A 27,162-nucleotide genomic window follows, 5' to 3' on the forward strand; every position below is an offset into this window, starting at 1 on the left:
AAAAGTAGGTAATTCACTTTTATTGGTTTTGAAACCGCAGGTGGTGGATAACATGTGTCATTACATTATGAGGTGCTTCCTGATGACATGGGTAAAGTAACTTGTTAAGAAGTGTAGTAACACCACTGGTTTGTTTTTAATGTCAAAATTTCTCAAAAAATCCAATCCAATCTCTCCCCCCAACACCGCCTCATCATCTGTAAACTTTTCGACTCCATGGTATCCGTCCTCAGTCCAGAACTATAATTCCATATTACCTAAGGCTAATTTCCCCATCTTATTTCTTCTCCCACTCCTGAATTACCTTGAATAATGATTAGTCGAGGTACCTTTTGAAAGTATTCAGAAACCAGGTTGTGTCGAGATTCGCTAATGGTACATATGTGCACCTAAAAAAAATGAGTCGTTTTAAATTTTGAAAACCTATGAAAAATCTTTTCTCTCATCAGACTGATAGATGCTGCTTGTCATGGTATATCTATTTATTTAGTTCTCTTTTTGGCCTATTTTACATTAAACATGGCCTTGGTGGCTAATAACTACTATATTTCTTCATTTTTAAACAGTATTTCAAAAGAAATTAGGCGTTGAATGTCTGCTAGTGAAAGAGATTGGTTTGAGGCAATACCATGGTGTTTGACGTAGAATCCCAGCAAATATTTTCACTGTAATGCTAATTTTCATAAATGTTGCTGTAAATATTATCAGATGGCATTTATTATAATGCAAGAAATACCGTTTACATATAAAATGGTGTCATTCCTTCAGTTTCTTGATTAGGTCGTAAATATAAAGAGTCATTACGACAATCGTTTAAAGAACCCTATGTGTTGACTGTTTGCACAAAATTTTACATATATCATTTTCCTAATTCTATATTCACTGTAGTAATGTTGAATTATGTTATTCAATATTTTATTTCAATAACCATCACTTAAGCCCTGGTTAAACGGTGCATTAACTTGCACAAGTTAATGTCTTAATGTATCAACGCATGGATTGACACGAAAATGCTCCTTATAACCACCCAACTTGTGCGAAATCATGAACAGGAAATAGCACCTGTTCTAATTCGGTTCATTCACTCTTACATTCCGTTCCAGTTCACAAAAATCATTCATGAATTCACTCATTAACTTGTACAGCTTAATTTACCGTTTAACCAGGTCTCTAGAAAAGTTATTATTTACATTGGTATTATTGGGTATTATTTTTCGGGAATCGAATGAACAAGAATTCTTTTGAGTGAAATTGAAAAGCAATTAGGGAATAAAAATGTGAAAAAAATGTTTTCATTCGACGCTGTAGAGCTTTTGATGGGAAAAAAGAAGTTTTTCGCCATGCACTACCACTGGTCATGTTTTACAGTTCCGTTTGAAATGTTTCGTGAGTTGTGAAAGTGGCGTCCGCATCACGTAGCCTGCTTTGCCGAACCGCGATTTCGGCTTCCTTGCGGGCCTTCTGTTCTCTCACGTGAAGGCTGTCGCCGAGGGCCTCGCGGAGTCTCTTCCAGAACACTTGAAGCGCTGGCTCCGCGGCTACGCCTGTCCCTTTGGCGTCGTGCTGGCCGAAGTCCAGGCCTTCGATGTCTTTGCTAGTCCGCAAGGCTTGAGTCTCCGTAGGCCATTCCAAATATGTGCGAGTGTCCATCAAGAAACGCAAGTGACGAGGTAGATTCTTCCTGTCCAACCTCTCAAGTTCTATCAAAACCAGAAATGAGCGGCTGTCGTTGAATAATTTGTGGTTGGCCATCTCCATTTCCCAGCGGCACCACTAGAAAAGGGATGTTTAAGTTTCAAGTTATTGTTTCATATGTTTTTCCTGAACACACAAAAAATCCTTTTAAAAGATGCTTTATACATGGTGGAGAAAAATCGTGTCGAAAAATCGAAATTTCTACCCTGGATGCCTGCTGCCAGTATGAACCAAAATTACTAATTGTTAAGGTCCAAAACGAAACAGTTTTAAAATACAGAAACTTTGAGCCAAGCGCCCCGATTGGCCGCTAGTTTTCTCTGTTGCCGAATTCTCTGGACAACTCACGACTTTATATTGTTTTCCTGGCGGAGATCGCGATTTATTCAAGACATCCGGCAACAGAGCAAATTCGCGGCCAATCGGAGCGCTTGGCTGTAAGTTTATGTAGTTTAAAAATGGTGCGCTTTCGACCTAAGCAAGGTTAGTATTTTAGTTTCTACTAGCATCAGCTATCCAAGGTTAAAATTTTGTGACTTTTTGTGAATTTTTCTCCAACCTGTGTAGGTAGGACCGTAAGTCTTCATTAATTTCCCTCAGAAAACGCCATACAAGAGCATAAAAACTGCAAGAGCAAGTAAATCTTTGGCTCTATACTAGTGAAAATATGATTAGCCATGAAATACTATTACGGATGTTTGTTATCTATTGCTTTGTTTTTTTACCTATGTAATATGAAGACAGAGAAAGGTTTAATGGAGCTTAACATTGCTTCGGTAATACCGGAAGACTTTCGAGTAGATGATCGTTTTGATGAAATAGGAATGTTCACATACATCCCGACCGACTAAATTGATCAAAGATTTACGAGTTTTTTGATTCACGGAATGATTCAACCATTTGAATGGATTGATCCCTTGCGATCCATCTCTAGAGATGAGTGAGTTTGTCTACGACAGCGGTTCCGTACGGGTGGTTCGCGTACTGCTTAGGGGACAGCGACGAACCTGTCGGGGATGCGCCGAAAATAATCTGTAATTTCGGACGTCAGTAACTATGTATCTCAGGAAATATGTATGCATATTACATAGGGTCTTTACAACAAAGTTTCTATTTATACAATTGTTTATAGCTAAAATTGTCGCCTACCCGTCGTGACATTATGTAATAAAATGTGCACGTTACATTTTTGGGGGTACAATATTAGTAATATACGTGGGTGAGTCAATAAATAAGTCACAAAACTGAATGGTGGCAAAATTAATCAAAGTAACTTTCTGATATTTATTTCACTTTTCCACATATTCACCCTTTACATTCAGGAACTTATCTCATCCCTTTGCAAGTCCTTGAAAGCCAGCAGCAAAGAGGTCCTTCGGTGAATGAAACCAACATTTTAAGAGAATTATATCAGCGCATTATTAGTTATTAAAATTATTTGCTTGAAAAACATTTTAGTTACATGTCTTAAACTAATATTAAAGAAAAATTTTTGAAAACTTTCGATTCAATCCAGTATGATTTTCCTTCCAGACTTAAGCGATTTTTGCTTCTAGGGGGGGGGGGGGGGGTGCAGCTGCCTCTCGCTGGGTACGCCCATGGTCGCGGCCAAAGTGTAATATCTTAAATTACGGCATCATTTGGATCAAAATGACGGCCAACCAAATGAGTTTTTAGGGGCCCAAACAGATGAAAATCACTGGGAGCTAACTACGCTTGATGGATATGTTGGCAAAAGATGTGCGTTTAATTTTGTACGGTATAAGGCACACACGTTTGCGACTAATTTATTGACTCATCCTCGTACATATAGAGGGGTACGGGAGGAAAAAAGTTTAGGAACCTCTGGCCCGAAACGAATTCACCCGAAATATGGTTGTAACCTTTAGCTATTGAATTTACATACCTGGCTGTCCACAAAGTTTTCTGAGAGAATCAAGATTGTCTTTCTGCTCTTATCTATTGAGTCGACAATATTTTGCGTGATGATTCCACCCAAGGTGAAGTTCCGGTCGTGCAAACAGAGCTGATACTTCTGATCACTCTCTTCCAGCTCTGGCTGAAGTACTCTGAGCACCCAACTCCTGTCCCGTCCGCTGTAAATGCAGAGTTAATAAAATAGGTTGAACGGTGTTCGATGCAATATATGTACAACAATGATCATATTTTGTAGACGCGGGCCAATATTAAGGCAGGTAGAGCGCGCACAGTGGGCGGAAATCGAAAAAAGCTAACTAAAATTGAGAAATTTTTTGCATATTATGTATTTCAAAGATGCAATGAAACTTATTCAGGATGATGTGGTCCACAATATTTTGTAAAGGACGGGAAAAGTTCTGCGGGGAGCATAGTTGTAAGGGGCACTTAGACATTTTTGATACGGGAATATCAAGGGAAATTTAGTTTCTTCTATTAAAAGCAACTTTAAAGCTTTAGAATAGCTGTGCAAAGGGTAAATAATGATTAAAAATTGCTCTTGGGTGTTGAAATTTTGGTCAATGAAGCGTAATAATGTAAAAAATTCCATAAAAAATATTCTTATTGCTAATTGTTCAAAAACAAAGGCTAAACTCCTATTCTGAGTCAGAGGAAGACGGAAGAGTCCTCATATTCCAAAATATTTTGTTCTGTCACTAGAAGATTTTTCATGGCCTCAGGTAATTTTTACTTAACGGTGAACCACCGCAGAACGAGAAATAAAAGGATCTGATCAAGCAGAAACCTGTGGAAAAGGTCTTGGTTTGCGGCAATCCTAGACACTTTTCTGGTATGTTTTTCACGATATCTTCTTATATATTTGTGCCGGGCTTGCTATCCATCTTCCCAAAATAAATAATGGCATGTTTCACTATTCCCACTCCATGTTTTAAAAATTTGTGAATAGTTGGTGGCATGTGATACTAAAGAAAAAGTTTAGCTGTTTTAAGACAGTGATCAGAGAAAACAGCATCATTTACTCAAAGTCAAGCCGATAAAATTCTCAAAATTACTGAGAAGCTGGTAATTAGGTCTTCCGAAATTCCTAGAAAAGGATTTATCATTACAATCTATTAGAATTCTCGATTAATAATTTTCACCACTCCAAGATATTTGGGAGATGTTTTAATACAGCGGCAGGAAGTGTTAATGAATTTTTTAACCAAACTTTATTCAAATTCAGAAATCTGCTATTCACTCTGGAGAACTCATCCCAATTTCGAAACCTTGATGAAAAAAATTTTTTGAATAAAGGCCGCAAGCGAAGTTCTTAATTTATCGTCTCCTTACAAAAAGTTTTTTTTGGTAGAAACTCTAACATGAATGATTTCTTCTGTTTCATGGACCCCTATATTTGCCCTAAATTTGCCCTATATTTGCCAAGACTATACTTAATATGTAAATCTTGGCAAGTCACTTTAGTTTTATCCATAACTGAGCAACAAAATTATGACTGTCCTTCGGCAAATACTTCGACAAGTAATACTTAAGGAAGACTGGTGTTGAGCACTCGGCTGGAAATGAGCGAGCCATTAGATGACATATTATAGGAAACCCGATTTGTAGAATGGAAAAGATTGAACACGTTCAAGGTAAAAGTACAAATCTGGGTACGTGAATGGGTAGCCGCCGAGGACAAAGGGCCTGGGAAGCGCACAAACCGCTGAGTGCAATGCACTCAAGATTTAGGGAAAATCCAGTCTCTCAAACGAACTGCTACGCATATCACGCTAAGTTCCCGAGTGTCTACCCTGTGTATTGCGGGTCCCTGGGCGCGAGAACCGCCCGACATCAATTTACAGTATCCCGAAAAATCGGAAAGTTGCAAGTTTACGGAGGATTTTATTGTTCCGTTGCATAGAATAAACATCAATCTAACTATTTCCGCGGAGATAAGTAATTTTATCTCTGATTTAGTTAAAATTTAAACGAAAAACAGTTAATTTTTAATTAATGTATAATGGTCATTCGGAAAGTGATATTTTCCAAGAATCATAGCTTAATAGTAAATAATAGATATATATTAACCCTATATATTAGCCAAAAGAACAAAGTTTTTATTTTTCCCGTACACCAAGACAACAAACGTTGATGTATTTCACAAAAATGAAGGTTTGGAAGGTCACTTTTTGAAGGTTAATATACTTATAACGAACCTAAATAAATAAAAACGAGTTAACGTATTTGGGTTGCTAGGCATTCTAGAACAGTACTATGCAACTTTTGGGTCAATACAAAATGGTAAAAAATTGGGTTTTGGCCAGCTGTTTTCGATTTCCGCCCACTGTGGAACGCCTAGGTAAAAGTAATTAGAATTTGACGATGAAACTTGGGTCACATATTCTTTGGAAGACGCTTTTTCAATCATACAAAGAAAAATGGATTTCCATGAGCCGTTTTTGAGATATTTGACGGTAAAATTACGGACAATATGGGTCTGATTTAGAAATAAATTTTTTAGAGCTAGCAAAGCTGTTTGTGACTAGACGTAGTTTAGACGGCACTCATGAGAGGCAAAATTTTGTGACGAATCTAAGTATGAAAGGGAAAGTATGAGTTCATCATAAAATAAGAAAGATATTTGCGAAAAACTGCCTGAAACTGGCAATATGACCGCCGGGATCTCTGGTACCCAAAACATTTTTACCAGATAAAGAACGGCAGCAATTTTTTGGACAATTGTTTTCCTGGTATGGTATGGAATTTGGAGGAGGCGACCGACAGCTTAGGTCATTTGCGCCATGATCGAAGGGTATGGAAGGAAGGGTGGAAAGAAACCCGGCGTCGGCATTGGCCTGCTCTTATAACGAAAGACGTCAAGGGGACCACGGCTTAACGTCCCATCCGACGGACGGAGTGTTGCGCTTGGAATGTCCCCCACACGAATTTCCAGATGGGATCGGGCAGTTTCTGTAAATTCTCTGCCCCTCTCGGGATTGGAGTCCACGAGGTGGGAAGCCCACACTCTAGCCACCACACCAACCCGAACCCCATAGTTTCCCTTAGGACATTATTAAAATGGCAGTTGCTCAAAGAAAGAAAGAAATAAAGGCAGTAGATATAATCACCTGTACGAAACGAAAGCGTCGTATATGCATTCACTGTGTGGTTTTCCCTCTCCTTTGACAGCTCTCCTGCGGACCCTTATCAAATGCAGAACGTAGGATGTTTCAAATCTGTAGATGTACAACACTCCAGCCAGTAGGGCAGCAATGAGTGCTATACCGGAGAATGTAGACCCCAACACCACTGGCAAGTTAGGTCCTCGGCACAGATCTTCGTTGTACCTGGCTTCAATCACTTTTACTTTGCTGCAAAGAGTGATTTAACATTAAGAGTACGAAAGCTTAGGACGTGCAAAACAATTACGCTTAATTTCGGAAGGAAGAGTTGGTTAGATTCTGAAAAAGGGGGAATTAATTGACGAAATGTGTACAACGAATCTTGGAAATACCACTTAAAAACCAATATAAAAATTAAAAGCACGTTTTTCCAAAAACAGTATAAAATGCAGCAAAAGCAAACTGATAAACTTTTCATCGCTCGGAGAATAAAGCGTGGGTGCTGATCAGGATTATTAGAAAGAAGAATATCCTGATATGTGATTAAGGATTGGCTCGCATCATTTATGTGTAAAGCCCGTATGACACTTTCCAATTTAGTGGCCAATGAATCAGCGCGCTATATTCTTAAACATATTGGGCGTTTCGTACCGCATGACACGTATCAATATCGACCATAATAGTGTTCAGATGTCCCCCTAGAGAGCGCAATTGTATTTCGATGATTTTACTCTGTATAAGACTTCATGTGATTTGTACGCTTCAATCAAGAGTGAAACAACTTCTTTTGTCCACATATTAGACATTTCAAGCGAATTCACGGAACAAAACCAATGATTTACAGCCAAACCGAATGTTTTGCCAAGAGCTTCTTGTTTTGGCCGCTAGGAGTCAACAAAGCCGAGATTGGCCACGAGAAAATAGAACCTGTTCTGAATTCCAACGTAGCTTACGTTATATGCAGCGTAGGCTACGATTCAAAATTGGGAAAGAATTTGTGTCCATCAGTGCGAAAAGGATATTGGACTAGAAATTGGTGTGTGTCAGTCGGACCAGAATCCAATATTCAATGGATCGGCCAATAAATTGGGAAGTGTCATACGAACTTAAATCTAATCAGTACTCACGATTTATTCTCCCGAGTGACGAAAAGTTTATTTTTTTACTTTTTAGTGTATATTATACTATTTTTCAATTACTTTTTATTTTCTTCTTTCCAGTGGTGAATCATGTAATGGATAAACCAAAGTTTTAAAAGAAATTACTGCAAAAAAATGTCCACGGAAGAATTTTCTAAAATTCTTCGTCTTCATCTGGTTGTCATGTGCGCGCGTTTGAAAAATTCCGTCAATGAAATGTTTAAAAATCTGTCGCCCGCGAAAACGCCATCGATTGAGAAATTTTAATACTATATTTCCATATGGAAATAACATTAATTAATTAGAGCACAATGGAACAAAATTTCAAAAGACCTGATCATTGAATATTGTACTGAAGACAGCAAGTGCAGAGGCGGATCCAGGATAGAGACAAGGGGGGCTAGGAGGTGAACCTAGGAGTAACCCCCTATGATAGGGAGTATCTAAGTTTGGATCGAGGGGGTTAGGGGCGGGCAAACCGGAGGTCTAGGGAATTCCTCCCCAGTTAAAAGGGGGTTTTGGAGATTTTAGGCATTTAGAATTCACAAGAGTTTGAAGCGGTGGTTTTATGCTTATTCTTTCATCAAAAAATTCTAAGCACTTGTACTAGGTCATTTTCTTAGTACCAAATACTGTAAAATACATGTAGACCCTAAGTTTAAAACTAATTTGTATTTTAAGTCATTATAATAGGTAAATTTACATAAAAATATAACTAAATACGAAGAGGTAACCCCCAAAAATTTCGATTTTACATAGTGTATGATTCGACCCAATTAGGGAGGCTAAAACCCCTTTTATTATTATTATAGTATTCTCCCGATTAAGGTAGGTTTCCATGGAGTACTAAAGAAGTGATCTGTGAGCCTCCCTTTCCTTCCAGCACTGCCTTCTTTAATTCACTGTAGGGCCTACTCTCTTTCAATCTATCTAAAAATCCTATTCTTTTCCTTCCCCTCCCTCGTTTCCCTAACATTCTACCCTCTGACACCTTTTTCAACATCCCCTCCCCGCTAAGCACTAACTCCATCCATACCTTCTGTCTCCTCCGTATCTCATCTAAAAGCTGCCTCTCCTCGCCAACCATATCCAGCACTTCGTCCTTCCTTTTCCTCTCCGTCCATTTCACCCTCTCCATTCTTCTCCATACCCACATCTCGAATGCCTCCAATCGTCTCTCGTCTTCTTTCCTCAGTGTCCACGTTTCCGCACCGTAGAGAGCTACACTCCAAATTAAACTCTTCACTAACCTTTTCATTAAACTCTTACATAACGATCCTCTCATAAGCTCCTTCCTGTTCATGAACGCCTCCTTCGCTAATGCAGTTCTCTTTCTGATGTCCTTACTACTGTATCCGTTTTCCTCTAACGTACTGCCTAAATAGTTGAATTGCTCAACCTGCTCAAGTTTATCACCACCCACCTTTATCTTGAGTCTCACATTCCTCGCTCGTGATGCTTTACAAAACCGCATTACCTTAGTTTTCTTGTGATTAATCCTCATCCCATACTCCTCGCAACGCTCGTATAACGCATCCACTAGAGCCTGAAGCCCCCTCGCTGACTGGCTAATCAACGCCTGATCATCCGCGAATCTCACTGATTTGAACATCATTCCTCTCACTTTTATTCCAGCTTCTAACTCGTCCCACGCTTCCCTTACCCTCTCTTCAGCATACACGTTAAAGAGCAGCGGCGATAGAGGACAGCCTTGCCTCACACCACGGCCAATGCTTGCCCACCCAGATTCTCCGTCCGCTACCCTCACTTGCACAGTATGGGCCATATACAGATTACGAATAGCCCCCCATAAATCCGCCACTGAGCAAGTGAGCAATATTTCAAGCCGATCCGAGCAAGTTAAGAAAAAGGGCGTACCGTAAATAGGGACAACTTTGTTAAGACTTAAAAATTACTTTGTTGGCACCCTATCAAGTTCCCAAACTAACCAAGAGATGCGCTGATGTTTTCACCACAGAAGCGATTTAATTGACCCTCCTTATAATGAAACCCGTGGCATCTGACGAAATTCTCAAAGTTTTCTTTTAATAATGATGTTAGTGAATTTAAAACATTCCACTTCCAATCTTTCGAGTATCTCTACATACCTTTTATCATAATAGAGAGAGTTTACAAAGATCAAAATTATTTTTTTCTATTGTTTTATCGAGATTTCTGCGGGTTATATTTCTGTTGGTAAAGTTGCCCCAGTTTCAGGGAATCTTGCCCAACTACATTTTTAATTTGTAAAAAGTATAAACTTTTACTCAAATTGCCATTTTTTCATACATTTTGAAAGTAGAGATCAGGCTAATGGTTTGTGATGGTTTTAGCCCAGTATAATCCAATACTTCTTAAAAGCAGCATCAAAAATAAATATTTTTTTTGCTTTATTTAGGAAATATCAAAACTACGTATTATTTGTGGTATGAAGGTCAATGACGAAATCTGTCAAGATAATGATGACTGTCAATGAGTGCAAAATTTTCGAGTTTTCCAAACGGGAAATCTTGAAATTTGATTTCTGCCAGAAGCAGCTCTGGGTTAGAACGGCTTAAAAGGCATACTATACCTTAACTTATAAGAAAGTAGTTGAAAAAGGAAAAAAGAAATCAGTACTCACTGCAGTGGGACATACAGCGCATTTTCTCTTGGGTGACCTTGAGCTAAGGTCAAGGATTGACACCTTTGCTTTTAAGCTATGCCCAAGGCTTCGATCATGGTTATTGAAGTTATTTAGGAAAATTCGTCGAAGTCTATAATTTGATCTTGAGTGACCTTAGGTGACCTTTAGTCAAGATCAAGACCTCCTCTGCAAACTTAAACCTAACTCCATAATCAAAATTAATGAAGATATTTCACAAAATTCGTAAAATAACAAAAATGTCATGTCAAATCAAACAAAGCATCAAGCTAAGGTCGTGGATTCGAGACATGGGTATCATCGTATGTTTTTTGGAAATGGCATCAACCGGCCACAGTAACGGCTTTTTTTCCTATATGTATATGAGAAAATACGATTGAAAATTGGCAAAATTATCCCGGTTCATGGTAGTAAATAGGAGAATTCATGGTAGTAAAAAGGAGAAATTCCATGTAGGTACCCCGTTTCTTGTCCCAACCTCCTTAAATCGTAATGAATGGAGTTAGACACTCACTCTCTCCTCAAGGGTGGTGGAGCGGCACACATAAGGGATTGGACACCCTCTGTGATGTTCCGGCCGGTGCTGTTCAGCCACTGTTGGAACTCGCGTAGATCACACGAGTCACAGTTGAACTGGTTCTCCGTGAGATTCACCGTCTTGACTTGGGAGAGTATCTTTCTTTCTTCGTAGGAAATGGCCGGTATGTAATTGGATGATAGGTCAACTTTCTCAACGTACTGGAAACTCACTCCCTTGACATCTCTCAGGAAGCAATCGTGAAGGTCGATGAATCGTATCTGAGTTTTGGGAGCGATCTAAACGAGGTGAAATTTAAAAAAATAGATGAACCATGGCATTCTAAAATTAGGGACCTCAGACAATGTGGACAATTCATTTGTAACATTTTTAAATGATAAATTTATTCCGGCTATTTCAGCCGACCTTAATGAAAATTTCATGGAAGTAACATTAATCGATTTCAGTCACAGCATTCATTTGCTCGTTGACTCAACAATTTGGACCATGACTTACCTTAATTTTATATTTTTCATGATTGCGATGGTAAGACAAACATCACATCAGTTTTTCAAAATGATAAATAATACCATTAGAAGGTGCATGAAAGTGTGGATTTCAAATGCATTTTCCAAAAGCTAAAACGAAAAGCCTGTATCCTATCACCAGGCAAAATTTTTCGTATGTCTAGAAAAGTATTTACCATAAGAGTTAGGGTAAATATATGGCTTTCCAAATGAAATTCTCAGAGGTCAAGGGATGCATTAGTTATCCATAAAAATTTAAGGAAAAGTAAAAATAAATTACCAAGTCTTTGGTGGACCCGAGTGGATTTGAAGAGAAGTATAAAGCTTGCATTCCATCCGTGGGCCAATTTTCATGACAATAAAACTGCAGGCCCGGTCCTTCACTGAACTTGTTATTTGATAGGTCTACATAGCGGAGGAATTTGAGACTCGCAAATATTTGTTTTGGGAGCGAGATCAGCTTGTTCGTCGATATATCAATTCTCTCCAGCGCAGGTTGATATCGGAATGAATCCTCCTCCATGTTTATAATCTCACATTTTGATATATCCAGATCCTTAAGTTCGGGCAAATTTGGCACGGTCAAGTTCGAAAAGTACTCTAAATGATAGCCGGAAATGTTGAGTTTTTTGATGTTGGTTAAATTTTTCGTGAAGTGTGAGAGATGTTCTTCAGTGGCATTGTGATTGTATACCAGCTTGTTTCCACCCAAGTTCAAGAGTTCCAGATCCCTCTGCTCCGAAATGAATGATGGTATTTGTATCAAACTGGATTCGGCGAAATGAAGTTCTTTCAACAACTTCGTAGCATTCAGCACCTCTGTGAAGAAACCAAAACACATGTAGCTGAAAAATAGGTATGCAAATTATTCTCAAATAATCATGCTATTTAATTTTATTTAGCAGATTTTTGTACGTGTCTTAGGGTCCATCTTCAGAAAATGTATGAACACGTGGGATTATATAGTGTGACAACACAGCCGTACCTTTTACTAGAGTTATTCTCCAGTCGAACCAAATCCAGCCAACTTACCCGGGAAATAGGCTTCAAATTCCACTTGTAGAGTTATTAATTACAATTTTTTTACCTTAATTGTACGCTATTTTGCTACCTATTCGCTGCATTTTGCATAATAATTGATGCACTACAGGGGCGCAGCTAGGAATTAAGGCGGGGGTCGGGGGGGTATAACAAATACCGGTTTGTGTAGGGGTATGGAATACCCACCACGATAAGCGGTAGGTGAGAGATTAATAAAAAGCGGAATTTTAAGATAAATGGTTCAAAATGGTGATTTTTACGGCTTTCTGAGGGATATTTTATTAATCCTTACACATTTCTATTAGTAATATCAATCCAATTAAGTAAAATGAATTAAACTTAAAAATTTCTCTGAGCTCGGGGGGGTTTATCCCCCAAAACCCACCTCTCGCTGCGTCACTGATACACTACACTCATTGTCGGTTATTTCTGAAGGGCACAATTCTTTCTCTCGAACGCATGGAGTATCAAAAATGATTCACTCCGTCGTTTTACTGCGTGGTTCTCGAAGCTGTCATTTCGTGCCAAAGATGATCACCTTCTAATTTTGTTGAAGGAAGTCAGCGCCCCGCATGAAAAACGATGAAGAGGAATTACCCGATTGGTATCTATAAGACTATCTCACAGGTCGTATGTCATTTTTGACCTCTAATTTTAGTAACTTCGCATCGGGCATCATTCATGAAAATTGGTATGCTTATGGTGAAAAGCCCTAGTTTTTGTTGAGTGTAAACAAAATTTTAAAATTTTGACCTCACAATGTGGGTCCAAACCAAAAATTCGAATTTGCCTTATTCAATGTTTAAAAAATCGAGATAGAAAAAAGTCTGAATTTCATTGACCAAGATGTCAATTCTCAGGTTTTCGGACGCGAGAAAACCGAAAATAATACTTTTTTTACGAAAATTTTAACTGTTGACCCAGTAAGGTCACAGTCAAGATCGTAAGGGTAGCAAAAAGAATAGCATACCAACAAAGGTGTCGATACATGGTTTTTTCAAGGGTGCCCAAGTCAATGGTAATGCCCTAATAATGTGCTCCTGCGAAAGAACACTAAATACGACCTCTTTCATATGATTTCCCGAATGGCCTCGATCAGCTTCTAATTATGTTGAATGATGACTACCCATGTTATTCTGTGGATGGTATTAACATAAAGGCAACAGACGAAGTGAAGTACCTGGGAGTTACGATAACCTCGAACCTCTCGTGGGGAACACATATAAGAAATATTCGCGGCATAGCCCTGAAGAAATCAGGGTTCGTCACGCATATTGTGGGAAGATTTTCGGATGAGAAAGTAAAAGAAAGGTGCTATTTCGCACTCGTCCGACCGCACCTTGAATATGCAGCGAGCGTATGGGATCCGGTGCAGAAAGTCTTAATCCGCGAACTGAATAAAATACAAAGGAAGGCTACGCGTTTCGTCAAAAACTGTGGCGGGCGTACCGACGGGCGGGCGGACAGCGTTACCCAGATGTTAAGAGAATTAGGCTCAGAGCCGCTGGAGACTCGGAGGCTTCGCGCTAGGCTTAGATTGCTTGAAAAATTGAGAATGGATATCCTTAAGAGCGACACAGAACATAATATTAGAGCCACACTATATTTCCAGGTCCGACAGAAGCGATAAATTAAGAGAGATGTTTTGCCGAACGGATGGATTTTGGATGGAACGGATGGAACAAATTCGTTTTTCCCCCGAACCATAAAGGACTTTAATAAATGCTTGTCCCAACTTCGTTATCTAGCACTTCATTCTTTTATATGTAAACGGCTGCTGTCCTAGCACCCCTGCCACATGCCTTTTGGGTGGATTGCGGGGTATTATGTAGATGTAGATGTGTTCGTCCTTAAAGGGAGGGGGGAGATCGGGTTGGTGTGGTAGCTAGAGGGTTGGATTCCTACCGCGTGGGCTCGGGTTCAAATCCCGGCAGAGACTTTTCAGACTGCCCGATTTCTGCTTGAATATTGTGTTGAGGACATTTCAAGAGTAGCACTCCGTCCGTCGGATGGGACGTTAAGCCGTGGTCCCCTTGGCGCCTTTCGTTAAGAGCAGGCTAATGCCGACGCCGGGTTTCTCTCCACCCTTCCTTCCACACCCTTCCCTCATGGCGCAAATGACTTTAGCTGTCGGTCGCCTCCTCCAAATACCATACCACCATGGGGAGTACCTACTAAGGAATTCTCTTCTCCCCACCCTGCTCCTCTTCCTCACCATTCCGAGACCCAAAAAAAAGTGCTTTCTCCCACCACCTTCAATATCCCCACTTCTCGACACCCCATCCTCCGTATTACCCCCTTCCCTTAAGCAACCAAGACTTATATAAGGAAGAACTCTTAAGACATATGTTGCACTTGATAATGTTGTTTTTGACAATGAAACGCGTCATGTTAAAATAAAATCCAGTGGAAATGTTGCAATGTCTCATTTCAATGATATTATAACTTAATTCACGATAAATGAATATATTTACTATTTTTGATCAAAATGTTAGACACAGTCCATTTCTTTTTGAATTGAGTAATTAGGAACCCCATGCAAAATTCTTTGTCATTCAGAAGTGACATGACTTAAAAATAAGCCTCATCTTCAGGTTCCCAATCTACAATGCCGATTTCCATTATTGCATTTCGTAGGAGTGATGAAGTAAGGGATGCTTACGTAATACTTGAGCGTTCCCTAATCAGCAATGAACTGCGAGAAAAAAAATCCCCACTCCCGCGCGGAACATTACCTGAGTCGAAAACATCGAATGCATTCCTCGAGAGATCAAGGTATTGAAGCTTAGGGAATCTCGGGAGGTCGGTGTCGCTCAGCGTTTTCCACTTGTTCTTGGAGAGCAGGAGGGACGTGATGTTCTCCCCCGGAAGCTCTTTCAACAGGTTCTTCCCCACCTTGGTCTTGTCTTTGAACGTACGGAGGTACGACAAATCTTCGACACCCGTGTAGCCGTAAATTCCAGACAAATGCGAGTAACCAAAGGCATTGATGTTGAAGTCAACTGACCCAGTGAACACTTCCTCTGATGTCCCGGGAAGTTTCAGCCGAGGGCTCTCACGGAACTTGATTGGACACGGTGGGTGACCCCTGTGAATGGAAAGAAATTGTTAAATTGTTATGACAGTCTTTCTTAATGAGAGAAAACAATAGGAAATTACTCTATTTATCATTACAGTTCGTTCAGGACTAAGGTTGGATGGATATTTGGATGGACATTCGCAAAAGTAAATGTGTCTTGTTCTGTGTGGCGCCCCTGTGCGAATAACCAAAAGACGATTTATGGGCTCGCCGATAGAGGGACGAGGAGCGCCACGTAAGGCCCCTTGCACACACACCGATTTTGGACGGGCGGTAAAATATCGGCCGTCTTGATAGACTCTTTGATGAGTTGATCCCAAAAGCCATAGGATCGGCAGAGCATCTTCGTGTCGTCAAACTTAACTGTATTATTCAAACTTAACTGAAATTACACTGGCCATGAATACCGTCTACAGAGATTCCGGATATGCATTGAGAAGCACTTGGAAACCTGTGCTCAAGACTATCCAAAAGGCTAGGCAAAACCATCACGCCAGCCAATCGGAGCATGCCGCTGACGACAGCCAATCAGCAGTCACCTGACCACCAGAGCGACTGTATATAAGCAAGTTAACATTCTCACTCGACACTCACAGCCCTGAGGACGATGCAGTAGCGGATACAGAAATAACTCAAGGGGGGCGCAAAATATATCTTAAGCTACCTTTACTTTTATCGTAATGAAAAATTATCGAGTACTTAGGATGCGACATAACATATGACGAGGAAAAAGATATTATAAATAAGGTTAACACTTTCCAGAGAATATGTGGCACTATCAGAAGAACTCTAAAGAACAAAACAAGAAAAGAAACACAAATAAAATTTTACAAAGTGATGGCAGTCCCTACTGTACTCTACGGGTCAGAATGTTGGGTACCAAAAAAGAAGGAATTAAGGCAGATAGAATCATCGGAAATGAAATTTTTAAGATCTGTAAAAGGCTGCACAAGATTGGATAAAATAAGAAACACTCAAATAAGAGATGAACTGGGTGTCCAAGCAGTCACTGACAAATTAAAAGACTACAAACATAGATGGAAAGAGCATTTACTTCGAATGCCAAATGAAAGAATTCCAAAGTAAGCAATGGAATATCACCCATTTGGCAAGAGAAGTATAGGAAGACCAAGGAAAAGATGGTGATGTGGAGCCGGAACAGGCTTAGTAGCCTAATCCTGGAAGGAAGAAGAAGAAAAATTATCAAGTCACATGCAAAGTTTAAAAAAGTTTTATTTAAACTGATTATACGTATATATAAGGCAATACCATCTTATGATATAAAATGGTTACAATTGCGGTTCTGCAATGTTAGACTATGCGGGTGGCGCCGCAAGGGGAGGGCGCGCGCCTCCTGCACTCCCTCTTTATCCGCCCCTGGGACGATGACCGAATCGGACATCGAAACGTCGCGCCGGCAGTTATGGAGTTCCTGACCCGGTGGCGATCCCGAGGGCTCTTCACTAATTGTAAGTCTATTCGCCGGGAAAGCACAAAATCGTACTACTGCTGCCCGTTTCGATCACTATGATTATAGGATAAGGACCTTATTTTAGCAACTGCCAGATTAGGAGAGAAAAAATATGATATCAATGCTCGTTTACAGCACTATTCAAAACATCTTCTCAACTGAAATGTCCATCATTTATTAATAACATTTTCCTCGCGGGAATAAACTGCCTCACGTTTGTATCCTGGCGTTTTATTCTGCCCTCAACCTTGCTGATAAGGGACATGAAAGTATCCTCACTAATCGTCAATTATTATTGATAATATACGGGAACATCGACGATCAACTCCTCTAACATGTTTAGCACGATTATTCCAACGCTTTCATACCCCATTTCAAGCCAAGGCCAAGTTCAACATTCCTTTTGTTTTCTTTTTTTCACCTCTTTAATGTTCAAGTGGCCTGTTCAAACAATTTCTACCGGTAAAAAAGACAGAATCCTTCACTTCCACAAGCTTCCAAATTTGTCTGACCTTGGGACACCGGCTTAAGAAAGATCTAAGGGCCAGGGCACTTGATGAAGGCCTCTCGGACATATAACATGGCTTACATTTGTAATATGAACGTAACTGACTTGACGTGAGGGTAGGCGAAGGCGTAAGGTCACCGTAATTAATCTACTAATCATTGAATTGAGTACTGATTTGAAGCACTTAATTATTTTCATTCGAGCGGTGTATATGACATGAATTATTAGAAGATATGCAATGCATGCTTTTCGTCGAGGTTTCTATCCCCTTAAGTACCGAAACCGAGTTCAATAATGTATAAAAAGTTTTTATTTGCACACGGTACCCAAAGTGCACAGCATGCTGTAAAATACAATCAAAAAGTTATCCTGTTACAAAAAATATCAAATTTGATTCAAAATTGGTAATTTACTATTGATAAAATCGAAACCTTGTAATTAGTCTATGAATTGAGTTTGCTTTATTTTAACCACATAATTGGTACTATTTAGGTCGTTATCCAAGCCACCAAAGCGACAAATTTCTTGACGAACTTAATTTCTCTTAAAATTAATTTATAAGGACATACTGTGAAAATTTTGTTTGATGTGTTTTCCTTTCTACAAATTATGATTCTGAAGTAACTTGACTAAATTCTTAGTACCTCATGGGCTGTTATACTTTCTTCATTGAAAATGATATTATATTTATTCGTTAAGGGAAGAAAACAATATCATAATTACATTATTTATTATTAAATTTCGTACAGGACAAAGATTGAATGAATGACTATTCATATATTAAATCTAGTGCTCATGTTCTGCAAGTGGTAGGCTAGATAAACATGGGGTTGGCACAGTGAATTCAAGGAAGGTCTAAGTCTCAGGGCACCTGATGAAGGCTTCCCGAACAATTCAATCTAACTTTGTTTACATTTGTTATGAAAATGCCAAGAAATAAAACCGTTTTTAAATTTCAATAGAAATTACTTAATAATTCAACTGAGGCTGGGTTATTAATCCAATTCAATTAACAAAGTCCTCGACACTGTATTTTTTGCAAGGATACGATCATTCTGAACTTTAAAAATCAGAGGTTAATGCAACTCAGTTTTCACAGACAATCGTATCCGATATTGTTTTAGATTTCCGTATAGGACAATAATGAAAAACAATAATAGAGACATAATCCGTTTTTAAACATCTTTTTCTTAATTATTCAAACCTTTAAGATTTTCGTCATTAAAATTATTGAATTACTTACTTTATTAATTTATTTATACTTAGTTTATTTGATTACCCATTTGGAAATCCATGTTTTTTATCTCGGGGATCTAAAATTATGAATTCATTAAAATTTTAAAAATCGTATAAGCAACATTAGTGTGACAAAAATTCATAGCTCTGAAAACATTATGACATGTTGAAATGCGATAGAACAAATTAATAGTCCATAGTCATGTTGCAGTGCAATGAAACATGTTGACACATTTTTAAATAAATATTTATGTGAAAAAGAGCAAAGTATGTTTTCATATACAACAAATTGAAAAATATGTATATAATTATGGGACGTAAAAAGGTGAAATTATATATGTAGCTTAACTACCATGACTAATATATTGCTAAAAATTTAAAATAATCACAGATATTTTTGCATCGTCTATAAACGGTACGCCTCACTCCATCACTCCCATCTCAACGTCGGCTCTCGTGGAATATATATTGACTGAATATTTTATCACCGCTTACGGGTATCACCGTAAAAAAAGAAAATCTATTTGATTGTTTCTTCTTCATCGCGTATTAATTCCGATAAAGTATTCAAATTGTATCCTTAATGGCCAGCAAAATAAAAAATCATGCGTTACATTTTTATGATATTGTTAGAAGAAAAGGCGCCAATTACTAAAATTCTCCATTCGCAATTGAAGCCGCAGTTTGTATGTATTGGGTTTACTCTCTACTTTACTTACTAGTAAACATGCAAACCAAATTGATTTACATGTTTGCTAGTCTATGTGTTAGGCTTCGGTGTGCGTTTATTTTTTGCACGTCAAAACAAATATATCTATTTGATTGTGTTGCTAGTGACGATATAGCTTGACTGATAATCTCAAAGCTCTAGTTTATAATAATAGCTACATATGATATGAATCCCGAAATGTTAGTGTTCATTTTTTGTTGAAGAAATGTAGATTGCGACGTTAGGTATGTTTTCATGTATACTGAAGGAATAATCTTGATTTTTACCCCGAACGCTGAATATACTTTACCCACTATGCCACTTTATACATTTCATTAGAATAGGCTTGAGGCGTTTCATTAGTGGATAAAGAGAAGAATGGACAAAGTGCGACGGAAGATTAAGAAAAACAACGAGAAATTGCCAGACATGGTTGCAGCGTGGAGTAAAACTGTTGGAGAAGACAAATAAAGATTGAGGGTAGGTATGGAGCGAGTACTTACGGAAAGGGATAAGCTGATAATCGTAATAAAGGGAAGAATATTCGGTAAGTGATGAGGAGGAGGAAGATGAAAGCTTATCGGGAGATTAGCTGGGACCCTGAAAAATTTGATGACACCGCCATATATAAATACCCTCAGAAAATAAATAAAACAGATTTTTTGTGCACCTATATAATGAATCACGTTAAATTAACAAAGAATACTTCCAAATATCTTCGTGAGAAATTATTACCGATACCAGATCCCAGGAAGTAAGAAAGTACCTCAAGAAAAATAAAAAAATAGGAGATGAGTTCATAGAAAGGAAGGAAATTAAGACAGATACACTGTAAGCAGTGGAGGGGTTACAAGGTTTAATGGGGAAAAGGAAAGATCCCCAGGGGGAGTGTTTATATATGATTTATCTCATTATTATATGATTACGAAAAGAGATAGTGTACTTGAAGGATGAGAAAATAAAGAAAAGGAGAGAAAATATAACTTGGATCGCGCTCCTTACATGGCCTTAAAAAGAACAAAAACGTACTTCCTCACCTAATCTATTCAATTTAAACCTCTCGATCAAATTTTACTATTTCATATAGAAAGAAAATGGATGAATATTTCGAGACCTAGGGCCTAATTCCAGAACATTACTCAAGTTTTAATGCTGACTCGATTGCCGCGTTGGTATTACGAGACCTCATTCGAGTCCCAGCTCCAAGATTCCCGCGCCATCGCCTCACGTTTTTAGAATGAAATATTTCTCGTAAAAATAGTTCTACGCTTGATATTGAACTCAAATAATAATATTTTTTGATTAGTAGGAGAGAATGAATGAAAATAGTCTACGTAAATGCATTATTTTGTAAATTTTCGAGGTTATTTCAGGGGCGGATTAAGTCTCAAATTTGGGGGGGGGAGGTCATGACCTGGGTCTGGGGAGCATGGCATCCCTCCAGGGAGAGAGGACTGCTATGGTCTACGATAAATACAACTCAAACTTGTCTAACGTGTGGGACTTGTAGCCATTCATTTGTATAAACCCTTTAATTTACCCCATTTTACTCCTTTACAATGATACAAAAACTATCAAACTAATAAAAATAAAAATTTGTTGATAAAATTTTGGGGAGGTCATGACCCCTGTGACCCCCCCTAAATCCGTCACTGGGTTAATCTACCTTAAGTGAGTTGAGTTGAAGTAAGTCTCTAAAACACACACTCTAATTCAAACTCAACTTGAGTTTGCGGAATGAACCACCGAGGTGGAGTGAGGGCCGAGGATTGAGTCAAGTTCTGGAATATGAACCCTGGCAGTGGCGGATCCAGGATAGGGGTAAGGGGGGGATGAAAGGGGGAGGGTTGTCTCCCAGCAGAGGTCCGAATTAAATAAACCATTCTATATAGAGAAGGGGTCTCCAAAATACGGCCCGTGGGCTGGATCCGGCCCGCGGAGGGCTTTCATCCGGCCCGCGCACTCGTTTCAAGTAGCGCGCAATTCTCGCTCGTTTAACTCTGTGAAACGCCGCTAGGAGCATTGCAGCGCTGTACTCAAGAATTTTACAAAAGAGGATACTCAAGTCGGTATCTAAATGTGTTGCCAACCACCGCGCATTTAAATGGGTTTTCAAAAGTCGCCACTCGCATCGCTGCCGAACAAATTGATCGGAGTTTCACGGGAAAATAAGGTATAATTAGCGGTTTTAACCGAAATTTATACACATGAATATGTGATCTACCATATTCATTACTTATCAAAGCTATTCCTAGCAATTAAAAACACTGTAATGCAAAATATTAGATAAAAGTGGATCGCAATGCACCCATCACCGCGCTGTGGGCATTTTTGAAAGCCGATTAAAATGCGACCGAAGTGGCAACAGAAATCAGCCTTCAATGGGATGGAATTGAGTCTCCTCTATGCAATCCCCTTGGTTCTACTACACTTTAAAGTCGCCTTCAACTGTTCGTAAATAAGAAATACGACACCGGATACTTCAGTAGACGTTGGGATAGAATACTTCAGTCATCGACAAATTTTCTATCCGGCCCGCGAGGCGATTCGGAACTTGGAATGTGGCCCTTTGGCCTAGTAAATGGAGACCCCTGATCTAGAGTAAAGTGAGCCAAGGGGGTGTTGTAGCCCCCATAGCCTATCTCTGTATCTGCTCCTGGATTGTAACGTACAAAAGCGTGTAAAATGGGCCCTAAGTTTAGAACTAATTTGTATTTCAATTCGTTTAAGTAGATAAATATATCAGAAAATATAACTAAATACTTTTGTACAAATTGGCAACCTCAAAAAATTTCGATTTTATGTAGTGTGTGCCTCGACCCAATGGGGGAGGATCCTCCCTTCCTAAGGCCTCCTTCAAAAATTCTCCAATTTTTCCCCCCACCATAGATCCACCCCTCACCTCTAGTGCTGGTGCTAAAGATCAAATGGAAAGGTATGGTGAGAAATGAGATGTACCTATGAATAAGAGAAGAATTGCAATTGTGGAGCACAATATGCTAAAGAAGGACCCGGAGTATAAGCCATGCCATAAGACGTTCCAATTATGTGAGGAATATTAGATAGAGGAAATATTAGAACGAAAAGACACCCGAGGAATGTTAGGAGATAAGTTTGGAACGGATGAAAAAGTACACAAGGAAGAAGAACATCAGAGAACTGTAGGAATTTGTTTGGGAAAGGTAGAATCAGAGGGCTGCAGTACAGAGGGAGGACACTCAGATATTCCAGAATAACAACACAATTTTTCTGACTAACTTAAAAAGCGCATTTTACCGAATATTCAAATTTACGGGAGAAAAAATAAAACCCTCCCAGTAAAATATCAACTTGCAATGAAGGTGCGTTCTATCATGACATTAAAATGCATTATTACAGCTACGATGCACGAATTGAAATGCATGCTGGGAACTGAATGTAGACCAATGCCTTGTTAGATTAGGAATCATTGAATTTTACAGCATATGTATTTTCCCGATTTTTTCGCCATTTCCATGACATTTCAAGATTTTACAAACCCAATGGAGTTCCCTGATTTTCTCAGACCCGGTTTTCCGAAGACTGGAGGCGTTCGAGATGTAGGTGTGGAGAAGAATGGAGAAGGTGAAGTGGACGGAGAGGAGGAGGAACGACGAAGTGCTGTACATGGTGGATGAAGAGACGCAGCTTCTGGATGAGATACGGAGGAGACAGAAGGTATGGATGGAGTACTTAGCGGGGTGGGGATGTTGAAAACGGTGTTAGAGGGTGGAATGCTAGGTAAACGAGAGAGGGGAAGGAAGAGATTAGAATTTTTTAGATAGAATGAAAGGGAGCCGGCCTTATTGTGAATTGAATAGGGATGTACATAAAGGAATTGGAGGCCGCTGAAGTACTTATTCTTAAGTACTCCATGGAAACCTACCTTATTCGGTAGAATAGTTATAGGATTTTCTTTAGGTAGAATGAAGGGGAGTTGTCCTTATAGTGAATTGAAGGGGGAAGTGGTTAGATTTACCATTATTTCGGCGGGGATCTATACCATAGAGTTATTAATACTTTATTGAACTATATACTCTAAGGTCTATACACAGAAATCTCCCTTTGCTTTGGCCCACAAGAGTAACCAATAGATGGCCCTGGGGCAGCTCACCACTCACCAACAGAAGAAATGGACAGTTAAATAAGAATGGAAGGAAAGATACACACTCACACGATAGCTGAAAGAGACAGGAACATTGAGCCCAGGTGGAATAAGCCAATATGGCCGATAAACTTCATTCATTCACACGACGCCGCAAACACAAATAAATTCACAGGCAAGGAAAGAAAGGCATTGGAACATATAAGAGAAAAAGGACGAGGAAAACGGTGCTGGGGTAGATTGATATATATATACCATTCCATTTTATAGCATAAAATGACCATTAGTTCATATCTAGCGTAAGTGCAGTTGATAATGTACAGTGCACATAATTGTAAAGGACGTTTCTTCTGCTCAGAAGCAACACTGATTTAAGTACTCCATGGAAACCTGCCTTATTCGGTAGAATACTATAATAACAATACCCTGATTTTCAGAAGAGTAGTGAGACTGAGCATACCAATATTGAGATACGAGGAAAACCTCTTTTAAATCTTAAGCGGACTTACTTTTTAGGACCTAGTGGGCACTTCCTCGGAATGACAGCGATTCCAGTGATCGCTGGCTCCACTAAGTCCGCACCTTCGTTGATGTTCTCCGCGTTGAAAATCACGCTGAATATCGTGCTGGCCAGTACGATGCTCGCGCGATGGCGACCGTCCTTGCCGTCAACTCTTCGGAACGACACGGATTTGGCCAGAACACACCTCAATTCGTTATCATCCCCGTCCGTCGCGCTCGTCCCACGATGCAAGATGAAATCGATACGGTAGTCCATGCAGACTCCGAAGTCTAGTTTGTTCTCCGAGTCGTCTGGTTCGTTTCCGTCCAAGGGTGCCTCAATCCTGAGGTAGATCTTGCAGACCGCGTACGGATCGCCTCTATCGTAAAACAGGTTACACTCATTGCCGCTGACCTTCGAGTAAGTAAAGTTGTTCAGCATTGCTTGACACTTCCAGTCCGTCGTGGAGTTCTGCGCATTTTCGGACGTCTCGAGAGACAATGAGGAGACCAAAAGCGAGGTGAAGAAATACACTAGGGCGAAGCATTGAGTACTAGACCTGTACATCGTCACGGATACCCTTACAGATGGGGAGACTTATAGTGAGAAACTATTGACTCGGCCGCCGCCAATGACTTTGCTATTGAGATGGAAGACCATCACTATTTTTTAATTGGCATTAAAAAATGGACTGAGGGAAGCTATGAAAAACGAAATCAATGGCGTGTGATAAAGAATATTCTATAGAAGGGAAAATTGGGAAAGAAAAATATTGAAAAAGCGAACGAGTTCACTTAGCTAGGGAGTTAGATTACTCGAGATGAAACATATCAGGTAGGCGTTTGAAGCAGGATCGCGAAGGAAAAATGGGATTCCCATCAAAAGTGTAAAATATGAAAATATAAAGTTAACAGCGCTGAAATTTGGATAAGGTTTCTCCAAGCTTAAGTGTGGAGAGTAGCAGTAGATGCAACTTTATTAATTAAGGTCAAGGACTCTGAGGCAACAGGAAAAGATTATGCAAATCTATTACGGTGTTGGAGGCATTTGGCAAAAACTAATCGGACAGATAAAATATTAACTGAACTTACGAAATACCACATAAAATTTAGGAGAAAAGAAGCCCACTGCAATCGGTCGGCAGTAGTAGAGTCCAACTTATAAGGCATAAAATGAGAAACGAGGATATCCTATTGGCGATCCGAAGGGGGACATATCAACGGTGAAAGGACCAGAAGAAAACCATGGTTGCAGTATGTAAGCCAAATAATGAAGGCTGGCGGATGCAGGGCCTACGAGGAAATGAAAAGCAATGCCAAAAGTGGAAAGTGAGGACTGGGGATTGGCAACCGTGTCCTGCAACCGCTGGAACGGCACCGGGAGCAAACGAAGGGTCGCGCACAAGCTTGAAATCATGCGACGACAGCAACAGGGAGCGTGGATCTCAGCGCTGCTGGTTTAGCCGCAGTTCGTGACGACCGGCGGACGCTATCTCAGCGACTGACCGCTACGCAGCCGACCAGCCTTCCCCCCCGGAATCCGCTTCCTTCCTCCGATGAGTGACATCAGTGGATGATCCTATTGGCCGCAATGTCACCGGAACTCTTTCTTCCTCTTCATACAAGTTTACTAACTCCGATTTTGGATTATTGTGGGAAGATTTTCCGATGAATTAGTGGAAGAGATACTTCGATATTATTTCGTACTTGTCAATCCGCGCCTCGAATCAGCAGCAATAATAATATAATGATGATAATAATAACAATAACAACAAAAACAATAGGATTTATGAGGGCCATTCAAGATCGCATAATATTGACGAAGAACTACAGAAAGTTCATATTAAAAGAAAACGTAACCAGCGATCAATGCCGAAGATGTAAGAACCAATCCGAGACAATAGAGCATATTATGGGAAGTTGCACGGCTCTAGCTGCAAATGAATACACCAGTAGACATGACAATGTAGCCAAAATCATGCACCAAGAACTGGCAAGAAAAAATAGAATCCTGGACACCGATGCACCATACTACAAATACCATCCACCTGATGTTATGGAAAACGACGAGTGTAAGTTATACTGGAATGCAGAAATCAAAACTGGCCGAGCAATTAAAAACAATAGACCGGACATAGTTATAATAGACAAAATAAAACGGACCACTACCCTCATAGACGTGACAATTCCCGTAAACCATAATGTACAGAAAGCACAAACCACCAAAATTAACAAATATGCAGAACTTGCAGCAGAGATCAAAGCCTTGTGGAAGATGCAGTCAGTAGATATATGCCCAATAGTGATAACAACAACAGGAATCACACCGTGCGAAATTTTACACCAGCTAAAGAAGCTAAATTTGGAGAAAACTCTACCAAAAATACAAAAATCAGTCATCCTGGACACCTGTCACATTGTCCGACGGCTTCTTTCAATAGATTAATAACGGAACTAATAACAAAACACAGTTGAACTTGACTTGGAACAATCCTTGCAAGATAGCGAGAGGGAAAAAGGAAAATAACAATAAAATTTATTATTATTATTATTAGTATTACATCAAGCAAAATGAATACAGCATAAACAGATCAAAATGGAATTAACGACTAAATTCAATAAAAGACTAAGATCAATTCATAAAACAGAATTAAATGCATGAAATACAACCAAAGCCATCAACGCTTTTGCGGTACCCGTGTTGGCATATACATTTGGAGGGATTAACTGGACCAAAACCGAAATATCAGGCATAGAAATATCAATTCGTACATCATGCACAATATTTAATTTACATCACCCAAAGGCTGCAGAAGAAATATTAACGCTACCCATATATAAGAGGTAGAGGGCTAATTGATGTACAGCAGCTCCTCAAAAAAAATACATGAACTAAAGCATTTATTTTATATTAAATCAAACAGTTGATGTTG

The 27,162-nt window shown here is 39.4% G+C and overlaps 1 protein-coding gene across 1 annotated transcript; it reads right to left on the reverse strand.

The window, feature by feature from the left end:
- Positions 1-25,714, reverse strand: LOC124162145 (toll-like receptor 2). The gene is made up of 7 exons (XM_046538568.1): positions 24,238-25,714; positions 15,338-15,690; positions 11,842-12,380; positions 11,032-11,333; positions 6,741-6,983; positions 3,602-3,791; positions 1-1,773 (listed from the first exon to the last, which is right to left on the reverse strand). The coding sequence occupies exons 1-7, from the start codon at positions 24,795-24,797 to the stop codon at positions 1,363-1,365; spliced, it is 2,598 nt and encodes an 865-aa protein (XP_046394524.1). The 5' UTR covers positions 24,798-25,714; the 3' UTR covers positions 1-1,362.
- Between the last annotated feature and the right edge of the window lie 1,448 nt (positions 25,715-27,162).

This window comes from Ischnura elegans, chromosome 7 (assembly GCF_921293095.1).
Source record: "Ischnura elegans chromosome 7, ioIscEleg1.1, whole genome shotgun sequence".
Lineage (NCBI taxonomy): Eukaryota > Metazoa > Arthropoda > Insecta > Odonata > Coenagrionidae > Ischnura > Ischnura elegans.

Excerpts from the sequence above, each read along its gene's own strand:
- LOC124162145 (XM_046538568.1), bottom strand. The coding sequence starts at position 24,797 with ATGTACAGGTCTAGTACTCAATGCTTCGCCCTAGTGTATTTCTTCACC. Across the intron at positions 11,334-11,841 it reads TCGGGTCCACCAAAGACTTG|ATCGCTCCCAAAACTCAGAT; the intron begins GTAATTTATTTT and ends CACCTCGTTTAG. Across the intron at positions 3,792-6,740 it reads GACGCTTTCGTTTCGTACAG|CGGACGGGACAGGAGTTGGG; the intron begins GTGATTATATCT and ends CTGCATTTACAG.